At 34.9% G+C, this 19321-nt stretch overlaps 1 protein-coding gene across 1 annotated transcript; it reads right to left on the reverse strand.

Moving 5' to 3' along the window:
* Nucleotides 1–233: 233 nt before the first annotated feature.
* Nucleotides 234–19272, reverse strand: LOC144449640 (breast cancer metastasis-suppressor 1-like protein). The gene is made up of 13 exons (XM_078140217.1): nt 18858–19272; nt 18170–18278; nt 17824–17932; nt 17301–17561; nt 11199–11263; nt 9739–9829; nt 9219–9426; nt 8617–8713; nt 8245–8337; nt 7072–7136; nt 6276–6309; nt 5033–5159; nt 234–2629 (listed from the first exon to the last, which is right to left on the reverse strand). Exons 1-13 carry the CDS (start codon nt 18942–18944, stop codon nt 2509–2511), a joined length of 1467 nt encoding a protein of 488 aa, XP_077996343.1. The 5' UTR covers nt 18945–19272; the 3' UTR covers nt 234–2508.
* Between the last annotated feature and the right edge of the window lie 49 nt (nt 19273–19321).

A 19321-nucleotide genomic window follows, 5' to 3' on the forward strand; every position in this document is an offset into this window, starting at 1 on the left:
CAGAGCATATACTAGTATTTCTGCTGGTACATGTGTCTTGGCCAGTGCTGTAATGATGCCTGTGGTGTTATGCCATGTCAAATTTTGAACTCATCCACCACTGATAACATGTCAACAACAACACAGCAACTTACTACATACATGATATGACATTATCCTGTATCACTCCGCCAATAAAACAATACATGCAACACAAGATTTACTTTTTTAGTGTTTTATTACAAAATGGAAGTATGACACTGCATTCGTCTACTACAGTCAGTCAGTTTAACATCTTATGATGTCATTGATTCTAAAAATCTACAAAAAAAAAACTAACTTTGACATGTCATCTTTTGTTGTACATAAAACAGTACACCACTTTGAGTACAACAGCAAAAACGAGATGAAAAGGGATAGATAAATTGAAAGCCAGCCTTTTAGTCTACTTTATTTGCAAATAACTTGGTTATTCACTCCTAAAACCTGTAGCAGGGCACCACATACGACTATTTCATCAATTTTAACATTTGCCCACTCTAAGCACATACAGTTCCTGAGGTTTGAGTGTACTTTATACTACAGCCTATGCCAATATGCCATATTCAAGTTATAAGAAAGACAAAAAAAATTGTACAGTTTGGCCACTAGGAGTGCTGTTCGGAGACAACTTTGGACCAGAAGTGAGGGTCATAATAGTGTAGTAAAATAGTGTCACTGTATTTCATGGTAAAGGTTTGTGGCGTTCTCAACCAGTACAAAAATTCTACCATAGATGATGTCTATGATTCTACTAAGTTTTCCTTCAGATCAAGTCATCTTCAGGAACTTTTGAAGTTGTTTTCAGCCACATTTGTTGTCTGCTTCTTGTACTGCCATGTGATTTTAGCCCTCACTTTTCCTTGTGTGGGGTGCTGCCCTCTTGTGACACTTTCTTTTTGAAAATGGCTGCAAAATGAGTATGGCGTAATTTTCTGTATGAAAGTAAATACAGATGTACCCTGAAAAGCTAAACTTGGTGTATCATGAGTTTGTCCTGAGATGTAAATAATCATTCTGTATTCTACTGGTAGTTCACACAATGGCAGTGTTAAAATAGACAAGTCAACAGGAAAGCCAGCAAAATTATCTTTCTTTCATGAGAAATTTATTTGACGGAAACATTTCACCTCCAAGCAGCTTTTTCAAAATGATACAAAAATAAGAAGGCAAAATTTCTAGCCTATGAGACATTTGCAATAGTTTTCTCTCATTTCTATATGAAGATGCACAATAACTATAGATGATACTTAGTCTGCTGCCCTCTATCAGCCATATGTCTAATGAGGAAAGAATGACACGAATTACCATACTGTCCATGTGAAACCATGACAACATGATGATGTCACAAAATCACAGAGTTTTACCTATCATAACAGAATCTCACATATTTACATAAGGTAACCTACTGGAATCTGAAAAGTCACTGCCTCCAATATTTTCTTTTTCTACAGAGAGATGATTTAACAGCCTGACACTCACTAAGCCACACTTCATCTCCTCCTGATACATAACTTAGGAAGTGATAAAATTGATATCTGTTCAGAATGATTCACATCCATTTCTCACAAGATTATGTTTGCAGACTCACTGGCTATCTATCTATATATAACAATATTGTTACAAAAAAAAGGTATAACAGTTCTTTAGAAACCACTGATTAGATTCTAGTCTAATGACTTGGGAAGAACCACCACATCCAAAAGTTCCCATATCATAAACTAAGAAATGGTACAATACACCATAAGAAACAGTGGAATCCAGTAATTATTGGTGTAAGATTCATAGACATACAATTGATACCATCTACCATCAAATACTCAGTGCTTGTTAAAGCGACAGCAAAGAGGCATGTGCTTTTTGGAGCATATGCTTGATTTTGGAAATGTAACATGAGTATTCAAGTTTGTATATTTGAGCTGAAAAGATAGTTGAATTGAATGATTACCTTAGTAATTTTTTCAACAACAGTTTAAATATATATGGTTGACAAAGCCATATAAATGTTGACAAAATGTACTTCGGCGTGACACCCCTATAGAGAGGGTATTTGGGGGTGGGGGTGGTGGACATATTATCACTTTCAAAATTTTTCATGTAAACTATCTATTAAACAAAGAGCCCTTTTTATTGTTATTCAAAATAACAATTTATGCCCAATAAATTCCATTTTCTGGATGCATGACTTATTGCTAGACATAGGAAAGGAATTACTGCAGTACAGCACCCTGAGATGAAGACTAGATCATAGTTTCACAATACAAAGTTCATTTGTTGGTTGGCTAGATCTGTCATTTGGATATACATGTTGAGTAAAAACTTCTAGTATCCGAACACACAAAAGATGACATGGCAAAGTGCACATTCAGTTGCCAATAGTTTCTACCTTCTATGCACATATTTACAAACTAAAAACTACAAAAAAGTGGTATTTCTACATTTTTAAATAGTTCTCTTCTTGGACCATTTGAGAGTAAGTGACCTGAGCTATCAGGAGGTAGGCCGGATTGTGTATTTCCCCTTCTGGAGTTGTGCTATGTACAGTTTGGATTTACTGCCATCGTTTCTCTTCACCCATACTTCACCAGTATTAATTGCTGTTATTGAGGCACTGGGGGTGAAATTGGAGACACATCACTGTCAGTATTTAATGAAAGGACAAGAATAAAGGACAAGTTCAACACAAAGTTCTTGGCATCATTCAGCAAACACCAGTCGCTTACAAAAATGAAAACAAACTATATAAAACTCACAAATGGTAGGGGGCCACTAAAGGAACATTTGAAATCTCCACCAAATAATATAATTTCTAAAGAATTATGTTCATATAAAATACTCTATAAAAAGTATAAAATATATGATAACAAATAGGGTGAAAAAAATGGCCCAAGGAATTCAAATTTTCAAAAATGTGTACTATTTATCTAGGTATATGGCCACTCCAATGAAAAAAGGCTACATTCACAGCATCTCAACATCAACAACAGGTACAGGCAATTTTTATACCCAGAAGAGATTGATGTGAAGTAGAAAGTTATGCACAGAAAGTGTCAGCAGCAATAAGCATTCTATAATTTATAAATAAATGCCATGCTTTGTTTAAATTTCATTTCTTACTGTGGATAAATTGATATGTTTGACTGTATTCATTTAATATCACTAACTGATATAGTCTTGTATGAGCCCTTGCTACACAGTGTTTTCAAGTCCCAATGAAGCATACCATAATGTACAACCTGGTCAAACGTTTATAGCCAATTTTATTATTCTCTTATCGTGACGGGTACACCGAGATAAACTGACTATCTTGTACAATCATCAACACATTCATATCTGTGTACCTTGCTGTGCAAATATCCTTACATACCTTTGTGATGACATTTAAGTTATTCACAGCATCTGAAGCAAATACTGTCACTTTACAAAAGAACACTTTGTCATTTGGTGAGCAGACATATTTACGAGAACTCTGTCAGACGGTGCTAAAAAATTGTGAAAAGTGTCTGTGACCTGTCTATGTTACTCCAGCTGACTTATTTTTTTGAACAAATTTTTAATGAGCCATGGGTAATGAGTTGTTTGAATCATGTGCTGTGTATTTTGGGTTGTGTCAAATCCTTCTGGGTTTATTACTGAATAAGGAAACTCATCACAATTTTTGTTAATTTGACTCTGAGTGAATTCTGAGTGACTATCGTTAGACATCCTACAATCGGCATATCAATACATTTCTCGTAATAGGTGTTGTTTGTTGCTTTTGTTTAGATAATGTTCTGAAGGAAGCCTTGTCATTGTGTTATCAAACTACTATCATTATGTATTTATCTTGAAACAAAAATGTTACATATTTTATGAAAACCATCTGCAAAGCTTGATGTAAACAACAGTGTATCCAAATGGTATGGTGTGGGGTGGGATGGAGTACGGTGTAGTGCGGTGGGGCAGTGTGTGATGTGGTGTGGTATGATATAGTTACTACAATCACATCTATGGAACAGTACACTTCAGGTCTATTGAACACAGCTGTTTGTGTCACATGTGTTAGATACATACAATTATGTACAAGTTAATGTCACCTCACTTTGGACAAATATATTATACTAAAATCTTTGAATATAATATCAAAGGCCCAGTTTGGATTAGTATTAAATTAAGGTGTGAAGACTAGCTGTCTGACAGACCTTTAGAAAAAGTTTGTTCAGAACAAAACAATGGGTATATAGGGTTGTCAGTGACCTTGGAAAACACCAGAGCTTGAAGTTCTTAACTACAACATACCATGAAATGAGTCAATTTCTTATCATTCAGTGGATACTAAACAAAGTGTGTACAATTATATTTATGTTGTCATTGTTATGTTGACGGCATGGCAAAGATTACTACTATTATGTGACACATACCATACTGCCTCAAGTGGGTCTAAAACATATTGCAAAATACTATAATGCTGACAACAATTGGATATTAGTAGGGTAGAGCAGTACAGTTTATGACATCAACAAAACAAAACTAATCATCTTGCATTATGAACCTAAGTATTCCTATCCTATCCTACTTTCCAACCCCACAGTGTATCATTTCATATTGACTCCTAGTTATGCACTAATATGGCTTGGTACAGGATAACATCTTCCTGACCAAGTGCTATTTTCTTTGCAAAATGAAGTTTTTTTCTGAACTATAATGCAACAGTTACTCAAAACCTCAATGTAGGCATAGACATGGATAGACACACACTGTCAAACACTTTGTCTTCCAACGGTTCAATTTTCACTGCGGCCTAAATGAGTATGGAGATTTTTTTTGCTTATATTTCATTAGCACTGATGTGTGACAAGAATCTAAGATTTGTTGCTGGTAAGTATTTTGACTTTGTTTTTAGCAGAATCGAAACAGGATGAACAAAAGAGAAAGCAAAGTACATGTACTGAACAGTACAAGGTGGTGGTGCATTGTGCTAGGATTTGTTTGATTCACTGTGGATGGCTGGAAAAAGGTCCAGAAGATTGCTTACGAGAGTGGAGAGTCATATTTGTTGTCAATGACAATCCGATGTCCCTTCTGGTACCAGATACCTTCATAAAATAATTTACCATCTTCATATCTTGCATTGTAAGGATTCTTCTCTGTTCTGTACACATCTACAATTGTCAAAAGATAGAAAAAAAGCGAAAGTTGTATTATTATTGAGTGCACAGAGAGTGGAAAATAAATGTTCAACTCAAGACATTGCAGCCATTTGGAACCACTAAACAATTTACATGTACATCATTCCACACTTGATTTATTATGAACACTTGTGAGTACACTTGAAGGTTTTGCGCAGTGTATTTGATCTGTTCAGTACTGCACTGACTGGTCGGTTAATCCATTACGAATGCTGACACACCCAAATAAACATTGGAAGAAGTCTATTGCCTGAAACGTCTTCAGGTATATAGTTTAATAGGTATTATCATTTCCAATATTTTATTTAGAACATAATAGCTGAAAGTTCTCAGAAAGTTATCTTTCATGATTGCTGTCACATATCTCAGACTCAGAAATAAATGGATCCTCCTAGTATCCAGCGCGTCATGACAAACCCTCAAAACAAGTAGTTCCATTAATAGTACTAAAGAAGACATATATCCAAAATAAACATGGGTATTTATATTGAGATGTGAGAAAGTGTACATTCCTCTAAAAGACAATCTCCTACAATATCTGTATTGCACAGTAAAAGTGATGTAAGCCAATCTGAATACTGCACTGTTTACATGAAGAATTACATAAGTTAGTGTACTTCTGGAAACATGTTTAATTGGAATTATCACTAGTGGCAGTGTGATTTCTAGCAAAACAGCTACATGTAGACAAATCAAATGATTCAATGCCATAATTTGGGGGTGTGCACAAATTTGCCACTGATGTCAGAATAAGTGTAGAGACAATGAACATGAATACATGTCATCGCTATAAAGCTATTCTAAACTGACCAATTCTATACTAGAGGGGTATTGTGCTGGTTATAAACATTTACTAGAAACTATTCCATAGCCTAACTTGACAAGAGTCAAACTCAAAATCACACAATTGGATTTGTCATTCTGTTGAGAATTCTCAGATATATCAGTGAAATGTTGCTTCACGAGATATTACCATTCATAGGAAAGTTCTTACATGTTACAAATTACTTAACAACCTGACATATTCATTATGCCCATACATAAGACCTACAAGATTATAAAATTTAAGTTACACAACACATAACTTACGTTCTGTTTTCCTTCTTGCAGCAGCACCTCGTGCCTGTATTCAGTGGGGGGAAAAGTTGACAATTATCATCAGACAGTGGCAGTAATTTCTCTTCAGTTTCATCTTTAGTCATTATAAAGAGAGATGGTACAACTAGTAAGGAATATACATCCATTTTGCCTTTTGTAAAATGTATATACATTACATGACCGAAGACAGAGAGAAAAGATTTTAAAACATAGCAATTCTCTCTTTGATTACAATTATCTTTCACAAACATGTACTTTTTGACTTCAAGATGTTTTTTTACAATCTGTAACTTACCATTCACTTACCTTTGGAAATGTTGGCAATACCATATTCAATATTTCCACGCAGAAAAATAAACACACACACACACACACAAATACATAGACAAGAACAAGAATGACAGACAGACAGACAGACAGACAGACAGACAGAGACAGACAGATGGATGGATAGATATACACAGGAAAGATGTGAAATTATGTATATAGGTCAAAGAAATGGTTAAAAAATTGCAGCTTTGATTTCAAAATGAATACTTTTTATACTTGCTACACATTTTGAAAATCCCTACATTTGATGAGCAATGAAATCCCAAATCGATTTAGTTCCGAATTGCCCAAATAAAATAAATGTCCCCTCTGTAATAATAATTACCTATCAAGATATGGCAAATATGGAATTTCCTTGACAATCTAAAATATTAAAATACCAGTTTCTTTTATTTATTATTGTTGCTGTCTGGGCAAACCTGAACAAATCCTCTAGATACATCAGTATATAACTTACCTTCCTTATGGCTGTCCAATCTTCTAAAATATCAATATCCCTTAGCATATATACAATATATGGACGTAATAATGTTAAGGAAATCCAGGATTCAAACAATGACTTACTACATCTCTACAGTTTTCTCCTATATGCATATTACATACTTGACACAAAACTCTCAATGCTCTGGCATGTAATCAAATATGTGATACCTGCAATAGCATTTCATCTCATGCTAGAGAGTCAAAATAGAACAAAAAGGTGAACTTATTCTCATGCGTACCTATAGTAATACATGTGCCGGTGAACTCATTCTTATGCGTACCTATTAATAGTAATGCATGTGCAGCAGGTTGAAGTTATGGTGTCGACTAAGAAATTGAATAGTCATTATTTTTATGACATACCTAGGTGGTAGAATTCTATTGTAGATACTGAGAATTTGACACAAACATACTTCATTTTCATTTCATTACAATGACATTGTTATGATTACGACAAATGTTATCACATACAAGCAGATCAGCGTAGTAAAGGCCATTGACCTTTTGATCATATCCTGGTACAGTATCAAGCTTCATCAGAATAACAAATTCATTGTTGATGCAGAATTGATGTTGTGGTCAACACATGGTTCAAGAACAATTTTCCTATTCATAACTAATGACGATTTTACTTTCCACTGAAACAGAAAAAGCTAATTCTTGACTGATTCTATTGAGGAACTCCCCTCCTGATAAAGGAATAAGAAGAGTGTCCTTAAAGCATAGACATTACATTGGATTTGAGGAGATACATGTAGATGTTCATGTGATCAAAAATATTTACTTGGGGTCATCTGTAACTTAAATCATTCTCATGACCCTAAATGACCCAATATATAAAGCTGAAAATATATGTAGGTGATACTACTTGTGTCAAATACCTTAACAACCCTTTGTTTTCACACTATATCAAGGTTATGAGATTTGTTATTATCTGATCTTATCTGTCCCTTGGACTGAATTGAAATAGGATTAATCTCACACAAAGTGTAAGGAAACACTTCTTTTCCACATCTTTCATATGAAATCTTGTAAAAGCTGATTCACTACAACGTATGACTCATTTTCATTGTATGTGTACCATTTTAGCATGTGTAGTGTCACTGACATTCACACACAAACCAAAATTTATGATTTGAAAGGATATCTGAGACAGAAACTGCTTTCTTCTTTTTCTCTCCAGTCATAGAATCACTCTTCTTTCGACTCTTTTTGACCACACTGGAATCATTCCAAAAATCTACAAATGAGCAAACACAGACATGATATTTAGTAATGTATATAATCATGTATAAAACCATAAAAAGACTGTCCACAACTTAACGTTTATGAAATGCCATATTTCTCACCTAGGACCCTGTTCCTTTAGTAGCTCTTATCAAACGGTTGAAACCATACTCCCTAGCTTGAACACTATTGTTTGTGTATCTACAATGGTATGTCAGTACGCATCGACATTCTTGGCAATACTTCAAATTTAAAAAGACAGCATCTACTTATGAAATATCAGATATCTTACCTGAACCTAAATCTATGTTGTGTCTATCTTCCTCTAGTCTTCTGAGTTTCTCTTCAATATCAGACCGTATTTGATCATGTAATAAAATTTTATCACTCTATTGGGAAAAGGAAAACATAATTAACAAAGTGAAAACAGCTATTCAACGTTACATACTGGTAATTATCTTTTGATGTGAGACACCTTTACTGGTATTCAAAGTCAATTGTCTTTTATATTGTGACTGCCAGTCTTTTGAAAATAAAACTCAAATCAATGTAAATTCATATTACAGCAATGTCCAAGATAATTGTGTCATTAATTGGAAATTGGACTCTCTGTGTGAGGTGTTAGTTATCAGGATACAGTAATTTGTATATTGTATATCACATATCTCAGTTTCAAATTTCCACATTCCTGTAAAACAGTTTTAAAATGGTAGCGACTGCAAAGACTCAAATAAACTCTTTAAAAAAACACTTGTTATAAATACCATGACTGACTTAATTTCAACCACTTGTCATATTTCCTTACATTTGTCCATACTTCTCAGGTCAACTTGCCAAACAGTTTTAATTGCTATGGGTTCGTGATGATAATGAGAAACACAAAATAGGACCTACCTCATGATTTTCTTTGGCAGCCTTTTCTTCACAGTCATACTTATTTTTGATATTAGCTTGTCTAAGCTGTCTGGCAATTCCAGCAACCTGCGTCCGAATATGCATATTTTCTTCAAGTTCCTGAAGAGGTTTTAAATACTCCTCTGCCTGCCCTGCTTTCACTTCTATCAACTTTGCTTCCACCTGACTTAGTCTTTCCATGTATAATCTGTTATTTACAGAGTAGTAGGCATTAATTAAATCGTATGAATACATAGTTATATTTTTACAAAATTTAGTTGATTCAGAAAAAAACATATCCGTAATAATAAGTCTAATGATATGACTCATAAGCATGCCAGTGTGAGTACTCATGTCTTTTCTGTTGCACTTTCATTTCCTTTGTTTGTGAAAGGACTGCTGCAGATAACTCACCACAAAGACTCATTCAAATGCCACACTTAACACCACACACCATGTGTATATATATGTTACAGTGTTAGCAAAGTCAAAAGATAAGAAAAGTTACTGAACAACTTACTGTTCTTTGAGATCTGTAAACTGTCTTTCAAGATCTGTCATGTCATCCAAGCATTCACCTCTCCTCTGCTCACAAATCCCCTCATCCATATCTGTTGAATATACATGTAAATGTGTAAGGAGGGATTTTTTTTCTTTATAAACATAACCATCAGTCAATACAACCAAGACTGAACAATTTGTTGTTATGGACAATCCATGATTTCACTTGCCAACACATACAGACAGTGTATATTTCCGTCTAAGTATATTCTAAACATAAGTACAATTGTTATTCCAAGTGAACTATAAAAATGTTGATTTCTGATTAAAAGAACAAATTGTCATTGTAAAAATGCTGAAAATTGAAGCTATTCATGACCATGACAAACTCCACACATAAGTTGAAGTTATAAGTCCTAGTGTTTTCGATACTAAATTTACGGATATTATACAATAACACTTGTTAGACAATGCCATCAACAGGATGTCAATTTTGAAAATGAAGCAGATCTCAAATAATATATAATAAAGAATTGGACATGTAAAAAAATGTAAATAACTACTAAATTGGATGTTCCTAGGCATAACTGTTGGTGGCTTTGTTGTTACTTTGAAATTATCCAAAGTTGAAGTGAAACAATCTCAGACATCCCACAACAACAGGTATTTATTGAAAATATGAATGTACCATGAAGTAGATAATACACCATTTATAATAATTTAATACACAACAATGCATGTATATGAATTACTAGAATAACAACAATTTAGCCTCGGATCATAATTTTTGGGGAGAGGGAGAGGTGGGGTTTTTTAGAATTAAAGCCATTCAATGTATCATTTCCAAGATATTCTGCAGTTAACTGTTAAGAAACAATATTACTGCTGTGAGGTATAGACATATAGATGTCGAAAACTTAGGAAAGAAGTGCGAAAATTGTTGTCACACTCCGATCACACATAATAACTCATTGATTTTATGCATAATAATGTTGACTTTGTGTAAACGTGGTGTCCAGTGTACATGGTGTACGTGTAGTAGCCACTGCATCATGTACTGTAAGCCTACATGTACTCCAATGGGTGCCATTCAGCTGTTTTTCTTGACATATTCAAGTAAAAAATCACAATTTTATCATCACACGACAGGCCGGTAAACATTCTCTCCCAAAGTGGAAATGACGAAACAACAATGCCGTGGGATAAAATCGAGTCATTTCGCTAGCTTCGTGTCCCAAACAACAACACAATGAAATTTGAAAAAGAGAGGCAATTCGTAGTCGTTTTGATATACGTATGCTATTTCTTAATATTACGATCGTGTGCGATCTCTCTGTTTTGATGTAATTTGTGATTTCTTTATATTTTGTCGTTAGGTCACGAAAATGAAAACTCCCACGACTTCAGACAGGCAGTGGCGTTAATAATGTACGTGTGTACAGAACGAAAACCCAAACAAGCAGAACAAGCACGGCTTACCAGAACTGTCATCATCTTCGTCGGACGGCGAACTGCTGCTGTCACTATCATCACTCGTTTTACCGCTGTCTGGGGTGCTCTGTTCTTGCTCCATGTCTTCTGTCTCGCTGTCGCCCGTTTCGTCGATCGACGGCATTTCAACAAATTACAATGCGACAGATCTTCACACTGCAGGTGTGAGCTCCAAATTTCAAAGGCTTCGACGAACAGACGCTAATGATTGAGATGCGCATGTACGGAAGTAGAAAAAAATATCAACGTGAAGTGCGCCATCTACGGACGCGTTTACATGTTGGTGGTTGCCCTGGTATTCGAAAAGAAGTTTAGATTCTTTCGAAAAAGACAAAATGAGCAAGGTTATACATAAACATTCTTACTTTTGCAATATAGTTAAACAGATTGTGATTGTGAACTGTAACCACATATTCAAAACGACGAAAAATATTATATCTATCTCATTATAACAATGACTACTCAAGCTTCGCGGAGCGACGTTCTATCAGTGGACAGAAGTTTCAATCAGAAGTTACCACTTTCTTGTAGGTGACATTTCGATTGAAATGTTCAAGAAACTGTCACTGCTGCATTCATATTTTCAACTAAGAACTTTATTTTTCTGATATCAATACTTTCACATAAAGATGTTTGCCAAATAAGAGGTTATAAAGTATTACTCTTGACAAATAGCGTATCTTAACAGAAACGCACTTTGCCCATCTCACCCCAAAAAGTGTTATAGAATTTCATCGTGGATTCATCTCTTTTTGCCGGCGTGAAAATCGACGTTCCTTCAGAACATCATTGGTTTTACAAGCGTCTATAGTTTACTTTAGCCTCTACAAAGTTTACGACAATTGGCGGAGAAAAAAACATTATCGATGACAATGAAAGACGGAAAGCGAAAAACGGTTACATTCAAAACATCGGAGAGTCCTTGGTAAGTTTGAACATATCTTTTATTGAGACACTATTTTCACTTTCAAGTGTAACGTGTCTCCTCCATTTTGAAAGACAGTCATATTCCACAGCAATGATCGATGGAATTCGATCTACAAAATATTTCAACACAGCCAGTCGACGTGATTGCGTTCAACCCGACAGGTACAGGGTCAGCTGATGTTATTATTTATCTATCGTTTCCTGATTTGATATTCATCAATATCATACATATTATCTAATATAATATATTGCAGTATTGCTGTTTTCGAAAAGTATACTATTATGATATTTTGATAGTCATGTAGATATCCATGTTCTGAAATTTTTTTTTATAATTCTTCTTTTAAGTGTCAGACACGATCTTGCTCTTTATATATATTACTTAATTTTCTGTGTATTTCACTGTGTAGGTTAGACAGATATATTTAACAATATCAACTGTTTATTACTATGCAAATATACTCTTAATATCGAAAGGATGGACTATTAAACTGTTTTCTAGTTTCTCGCCCATGGTACTTCATACTCAAAGTTTACTTTTCTGCTAGCTGTTTTCTGAAGGAAAATAAACTCATTCATGTATAAAGAATTTCCAATATAATATGAATGTTCACATTTAATGGACGATAAATCACTCATTTAGATTTAAATTACCTCGGTAGGCATGATAACAACAGTGCAGGGCCATCAAATGATCTTGCGGCTTGGCCTCATGAAGAAACAACTGTTGCAGCAAGAACTCTACATTTGCCGACCATTGAACCCGAGTTACCACAATTTTTCCAACCCTGTCATGGTATCTTTGAAAATACAGAAAAGCAAAGTTTATTATTTCCTCCGATTCATCGTTCACATCACGAAGAGCAAATACAGGCTGATACTGATTCTTCTGGTTCAAGCGATGACAACCTGAAGATCAATGGTTCGAACATCATTATAGGATCACCACTTGCCTCAGCCGGCGCATTCCGGAGAAACTTTGAGCGGAGCATGAAGAAGAAGCACGGTCAACTTGAAATGACGACTTCAGCTGACAGTCACCTTGACAACAAAAATCAAAAATTTCCCCAAATTGAAAGTCACGCGTTGCCACAAAGGTAGGAAACAAAAATTCCGACAGTCTGAAATATTTTCCTAATTTCAAAGACAGGCCTAGGGATGTTTTCCTTGTCTGTGGTTAGGCCAAACAAAAGAAAACATGTGCTGTTTGACCTTACTTTCCCTGTACAGAGTCGACTTGAAAATAACACATTTAATGAACCAAACACAGGTGTGTCATGACCCCAAATATTAAAAGTTCAATGCTGACTATATCTTTTTAAAAAGACATGCATTTAATCTGAGTGGCCACCGTGACACAATTTTTTTTCGGTTTGTCATGTTGTACCTTGTTAACGTTTTACAAAATGTAACAATCGAAAAAGTGTTTGTGACGCATAACTGGCGTAAAAAAAATTATAACTCGGGTTATCTTAATAACAGATTTCAGATGATACTTTTTCTAAGAAAACAAAACGTATATCAATTCTATGTATTTCATTAAAATATCAATGTCAATCTAATTAAATCTGATCATTTTTTATTTACCATATTGAATGTCTATTTTAATTTGCCGTTTACGTTATCTTTTCTTTATACGTCGGGAGACCACCTTTCCCAAGCAAAAGAGAACGTACTAAAGGATAAACAAAGCGGAAGTGAAATTCCCAGATTTTAATCAAAGTGATGGAATTCCCTGCCAACGTTACTAAATATATCGCAATGTCTGTCTGTCTGTCTGTCTGTCTGTCTGTCTTACGTAAATTCATCAATAACAATATTAAGATTTTCTCAGCCCCCCTATGCCTAATTAAGTTACAAAAGTATGTCGACGTCAAGAGAGATCATCATAGGATACTTGTAAACCCATAAGTGATAACGCACAAATTTAGAACAACCAAAATCTTTTAAAAGAATAATTATACTATGCTTGAAATGGTTTTTATTTGTACATTTTAAATTCGATTTCGTATAACTTTTTAAATTTCATTTTCAGGAACATCAGCCCTTCTTTAAAACCTGCACTCGATACTAGGCTTCCACCCATCGATATCAACCAGTTACCTTTCAAGAGACCAGGGAGGGCAGCTAAGAGTGACCATGACACACCAACCCGTGAAAGACTCAGTGCTCATCGTCATGGTTCCCTGCCTGAACTGATGATCCATGGTGGTGACGTACCACGTTACAAACTTGACGTGGAAAGGAAGCAATCTAAGGCCGAGAAGTCCAGTCTGCGTCGTAGGGTAGTGCAAGTCAACATGTTCCTCCTGAAGTAATCAGTATTCGCCTTCAAGAGACATAGGGACTTTTTGGATTTCGTGCCAACCATGGTTTTTTTTTGTAGTTACTAAATTTCAAATATTTTATTTTTTATAATATAACTTATTGTCAAGTCAGCGTCCCGGGGATGAAATACTTCATAAGCTAGCTATCACTCGGGTGCACGTGGAGAGGTGCAGGAAATCGAGTAGAATGGAGCAAGTCCGACCATTGATATCCAAACAGAAATAGGTGAAAGAGTTACATGTAAAATGGAATTGATATATCATGGACTGTTGAGTTAACTTCTAGACTAAAATTAGCGAGGTATCCTTGACATTGAAAGACTTGACCTGAAGATGTGACAAATAGTTGATGTGCTTTGACAAAGACATTAATGATGTAATCAAAAGTACTCCATTCCCATATCAGACGTTAATCAAACTGGAAAAAGTTGTTGGTTGTTTCAGTCCCCAGTAGAATTACATGACGTATGTGTAAACGACAAAAAAAAATAGTTACAAAAAAAAGAGGAAAAAAATATGAGAAAACTAAATATATTGAAAGATGATTTGAAGATTTGTAAGTTTGAATGCAGCATTGTTTATTTGGGATCAGTGCATTCTTATGTTTATATTTTTTGTAATTAAATTGCTTTCAATACTGTATTCGATGTTATACATTGATTACATTGTCAAGATTGGTGATCCGTGTTTTACTCAGAAAGAATCAGAAGGCCTTTGTATCATAACAAGTTTTAAAAAAATACTGGTGAAATGATACCATTGTCTTGGACAGTTTAGTCCAGAGAAAAAGTTTTCAAATAAACCAATACTTTGACAAACTATTTGACAAGCTACTATGTTTTAATTGCATTTTCAGTTAGTAATTATGACGTTACCACCATGATGGAAACAAGATAGGTCTGAAAACTGCGCTTTAGTTTATTGAAGATTACTAAAAAGATAGATTTTAAAAAAAAAAACTACTGGCACAATAATTTTGCCTATTATGACTTATTGGTCTGAAATATGAAATTATTATCAGTAAAAAGTATTGTGGTGTGTTTTAGTAATGCTTCAAGTGTTACTGTGATGGGAGAATGATGTGGAAGGTATCTGATCTATTTCATAGCATCAACCAATGTTGAATATACACGTACATGTACCACTATTTCTAATTTGTGTCAATCCTGTATGGATGGACTCTCCAACACAAAGTTGTGGTCAATCTACCCTCATATCATACCCTCTCAATATTGTACTAGTATTCTCATATTATGCGCATACTATACGGCACATACTTTCCAAAACAAAGTTGGGACCAATCTACCCTCATTTCAACCCCCCCCCCCCCCATTTCAATATTGTACCGGTATTTTCACACTACTCTCGCCTCCTACGGATGAACTCGCAAATACTATGCTGTGACTGATCTTCTATTACCACAAACTGCCCAAACCCCATTCAACTGCCTGTGTTTTGGAGATCTCACTATACTACAGTGGTACTGGCAATCCCAATTCTGGATGTTAATATAAGAATGGGGGTTTGGAATCAAATCTTCAATTATGGCTGTTAGGCAGTGCAGAATGAGAGTAGAACGGGCGTTGCATGAGAAGGCTTGATGATTTATAAATTACACAACTATACAGAAAACATATCTTTCTATTTTTTACTTTATTTATATCACAGACAGACAAACAATGTATAGTCAGTCCTGACTGTAAAATTCATGAATATACACAAATAGTACACAATCTTCCAATGGTACGTTTATAATCTATACTACTTATACTTGATCATACAACTTAAAACGTCCCTTTAAATCATAAGAACTCTGACTGTGTAAGTTTCTTTGAAATATGTAATAGGAAACATTTATATACCTATCACCAGCTGAAGACAACAGAAAATGGTGTTATTTCACAGTGAAAGTTACAATTCAGTTACAGATCAATTTTGGTTAGCAAAAAAAAAGTAGTGCTGAGTAAAACAGACTACATCATTGTTACTTTCAGCCTATTTTGCATTCCTTCATATTTTGGTAATTTCCACATGTGAAGAAGAACAATCTCCTTTCTTTTACCCAAAAACAATATGGAAAGGACATTACAACAAACGGATAGAACGCAATTTAGATACTAGTAAAATTTCAGCTAAACTGAATCGAAAATCAAGATATTGAAAACTTTACACAAAACATATTTCATATATTTCCTAATAAGAACACAAACATAACATAATTTCCAAAGAAAATGTTCCCCTAGCTAAATACAGATTTGTGCTTGTATCTAAATGCACTACATGCAAACACACAAATCGTAGACTAAACACTATGATTTCTGGTACATAGAAACTTATGTCAGAAATCATGTAATATGATGTCATTTCCATGCATCTATATCAGATTCACTTATTTTACCATAAAAGCTTGTATAATGACAATCTAACTATAACGAACACTTCATTATAGTCATGTTCATGTGTCCTAATGCATTCAATATATAGAGTTAACAATGCGATGCTACTAACACACAGCTCTATAATGGTTATTAGTAGATTAGTAGTCACCAATATATTACTTTTTTCTCAATTAAACCCCCCCCCCCCACCCCACCACCACTATGTTTTCATATACATATTACATAGAAACCACTGACATAAACTCAGCAAGTGTTTATCGAATTGAAATTGTATGTTCATTTCTTTGGCTGTGAAAAGTTTTCTTTTTCCTTCTCACTCCACAACAATCTATTGTTCTGCTGGTTCATCTACATCTCTAACTCTACTAGCATTTCCAGTCATATCATGTCCCATATCTTGCTCTGTGCCTCTACCTGGCCCTTCACTTCTATCATACTCATTGTATCCATAGTCATCATCTTCTTCCTCTTCATCATCATCATCATCATCATCATCACTGCTATCTTCTGATTCTTCATAGAAGACATTTGGTCTGTTTGTATTGACAAACAAGTCATCATCATTGTCTGAATCTTCACTATCCTCTTCCTCACCTTCACTGCCGCCACCACCACTGCCACCATTCACTTGAGATTTCCCATTGAGGATGTTTTGCTCCTCTGTCTGTTCTCTGCATTTCTCTGTAAATCCCTCTGGCCTGAAACAACAAATATGTGGGAAGATTTAGCTCTGGGTATGGTGCCCTATACATAAGTATTCAAACTAGTAACATTTCTACAAATTACTTTCCAAGAAATGTACATTTGTAATCATTATCCATCATGTTAACATTTTCATTTGTTAATCTCTTAAAAAGAACTGTAGTGAAATCTAAATTGCACCCATACATGTCTGTACTGTATCTACATTACGCATCTCCGATGACTCTGTATAAAAAAAAAAGTATATCACTTCCTTACCATTTGCCTTCTTTCTGTATGTACTTGACTTGTTTTGGGTAGAGAATAGTGAAGATCTCAGCTTTGACTTTGTCACCTTCTGTTATTGGATCAACAATAACAAAATCGCCTGCACAAAGAAAAATATATCATTCTCAATCATCTCGAAATTTGACACACATAAACTAATAGCTTTTTTATTTCCACAGCACAAGAAAAGTAGACTTAATTCATCACTTAGCAAATGGTTGACAAGAGTATCAACCATGACAAATCTTTCAGGCCAACATGAATAGACTTCCACAGTTTACCTTGAAACGTTCTTAGTGGCACAAATTTCAGTATGTCGATATGTGGAGTATCTTACCTCGTTTTATCCAGACATTCTTCCGAAACTTGGAAGGCATACTGGCTAAATATCTTTCTCCATCTGGAGTTTCCACCTCATGGAGGTTATTACCACGGGGTGCAATGACCTACAAATAAATAACATGAGTAACACAAGTTAAAAGTCAAACTAATCTTTCATAAGCAGTCTAATAATTTGGCCAATAATAAAAATGTGTCAATTCAGAGCCCCCCCCCCCCAACCACCACCACAACCACAAGTTTGTACACTGAAAACAAACCCAGGTACAGTGAAACTCAACAAAGTACATGTATGACATCTTCACTGTGCACTAATTCTTTGCAACAAAACTTTTCTTGTAGTAAGATTGCTTAATCACATTACAAACAAACTGTACATTACAAATGGTTTGGTGGAACAAGTAATTTTGGGAAAATTTAAATTCCCATATGTCCCATTGTTGAGAATATGCGAACGATTAAAAATTGACATTTATACTACTACAGTACTAGTAGGATTGCTGATTACAGGACATTTATTCTGAACTGTGAATGTTTTGCGATTTGCTACATCCACTCCAATCCACAGGCTTGGATTTCTACAGTACATTATGAACTACAATATCCAGCTAAAAAGTATACTAGTACCTTCTCCCACGACGTAACAAGGTATATGTTATATACTTATGAAGAATGAGCGAACTTACCTTTACGATCAGTTGATTATCCTCTGGAAGGACATATTCACCAAGCACTTCTCCAAAGACGTGCTTTCGTTTGGTAGCTTTTGACATTTCAATGAAATGGTCGTCCTTCTTAAAACTATAAATAAATTCACGCTAGTTGTGAACTAAAACTACAATTATATCAGTTCTGAAAGATTGTCAGTCAAAATTTAACAGAGCTGGGTATTGCTCAACAAGGACTCAATATGAGTTTACTGCGTTTTTTTTTTAAATCCTCAAAAACGATGAAGTCCGGGCTGAAAACAGCCAACACCACACAAATTTGCTTACAACTCCATAATTGCAAAGGAAATCACGGTTACAACGCGTAAAATTCGCAGATAGTGGAATATTTTTCACAAATATCAGCGTAGAAGATTTTAGACATGCTGTGCAATCGCCAATAACGTATCAAAGTGAGGCTGGGTCAAAGTGAGGTCAGCCTC

The sequence above is a fragment of the Glandiceps talaboti genome, chromosome 2, assembly GCF_964340395.1.
Source record: "Glandiceps talaboti chromosome 2, keGlaTala1.1, whole genome shotgun sequence".
Taxonomy (NCBI): Eukaryota; Metazoa; Hemichordata; class Enteropneusta; family Spengelidae; genus Glandiceps; species Glandiceps talaboti.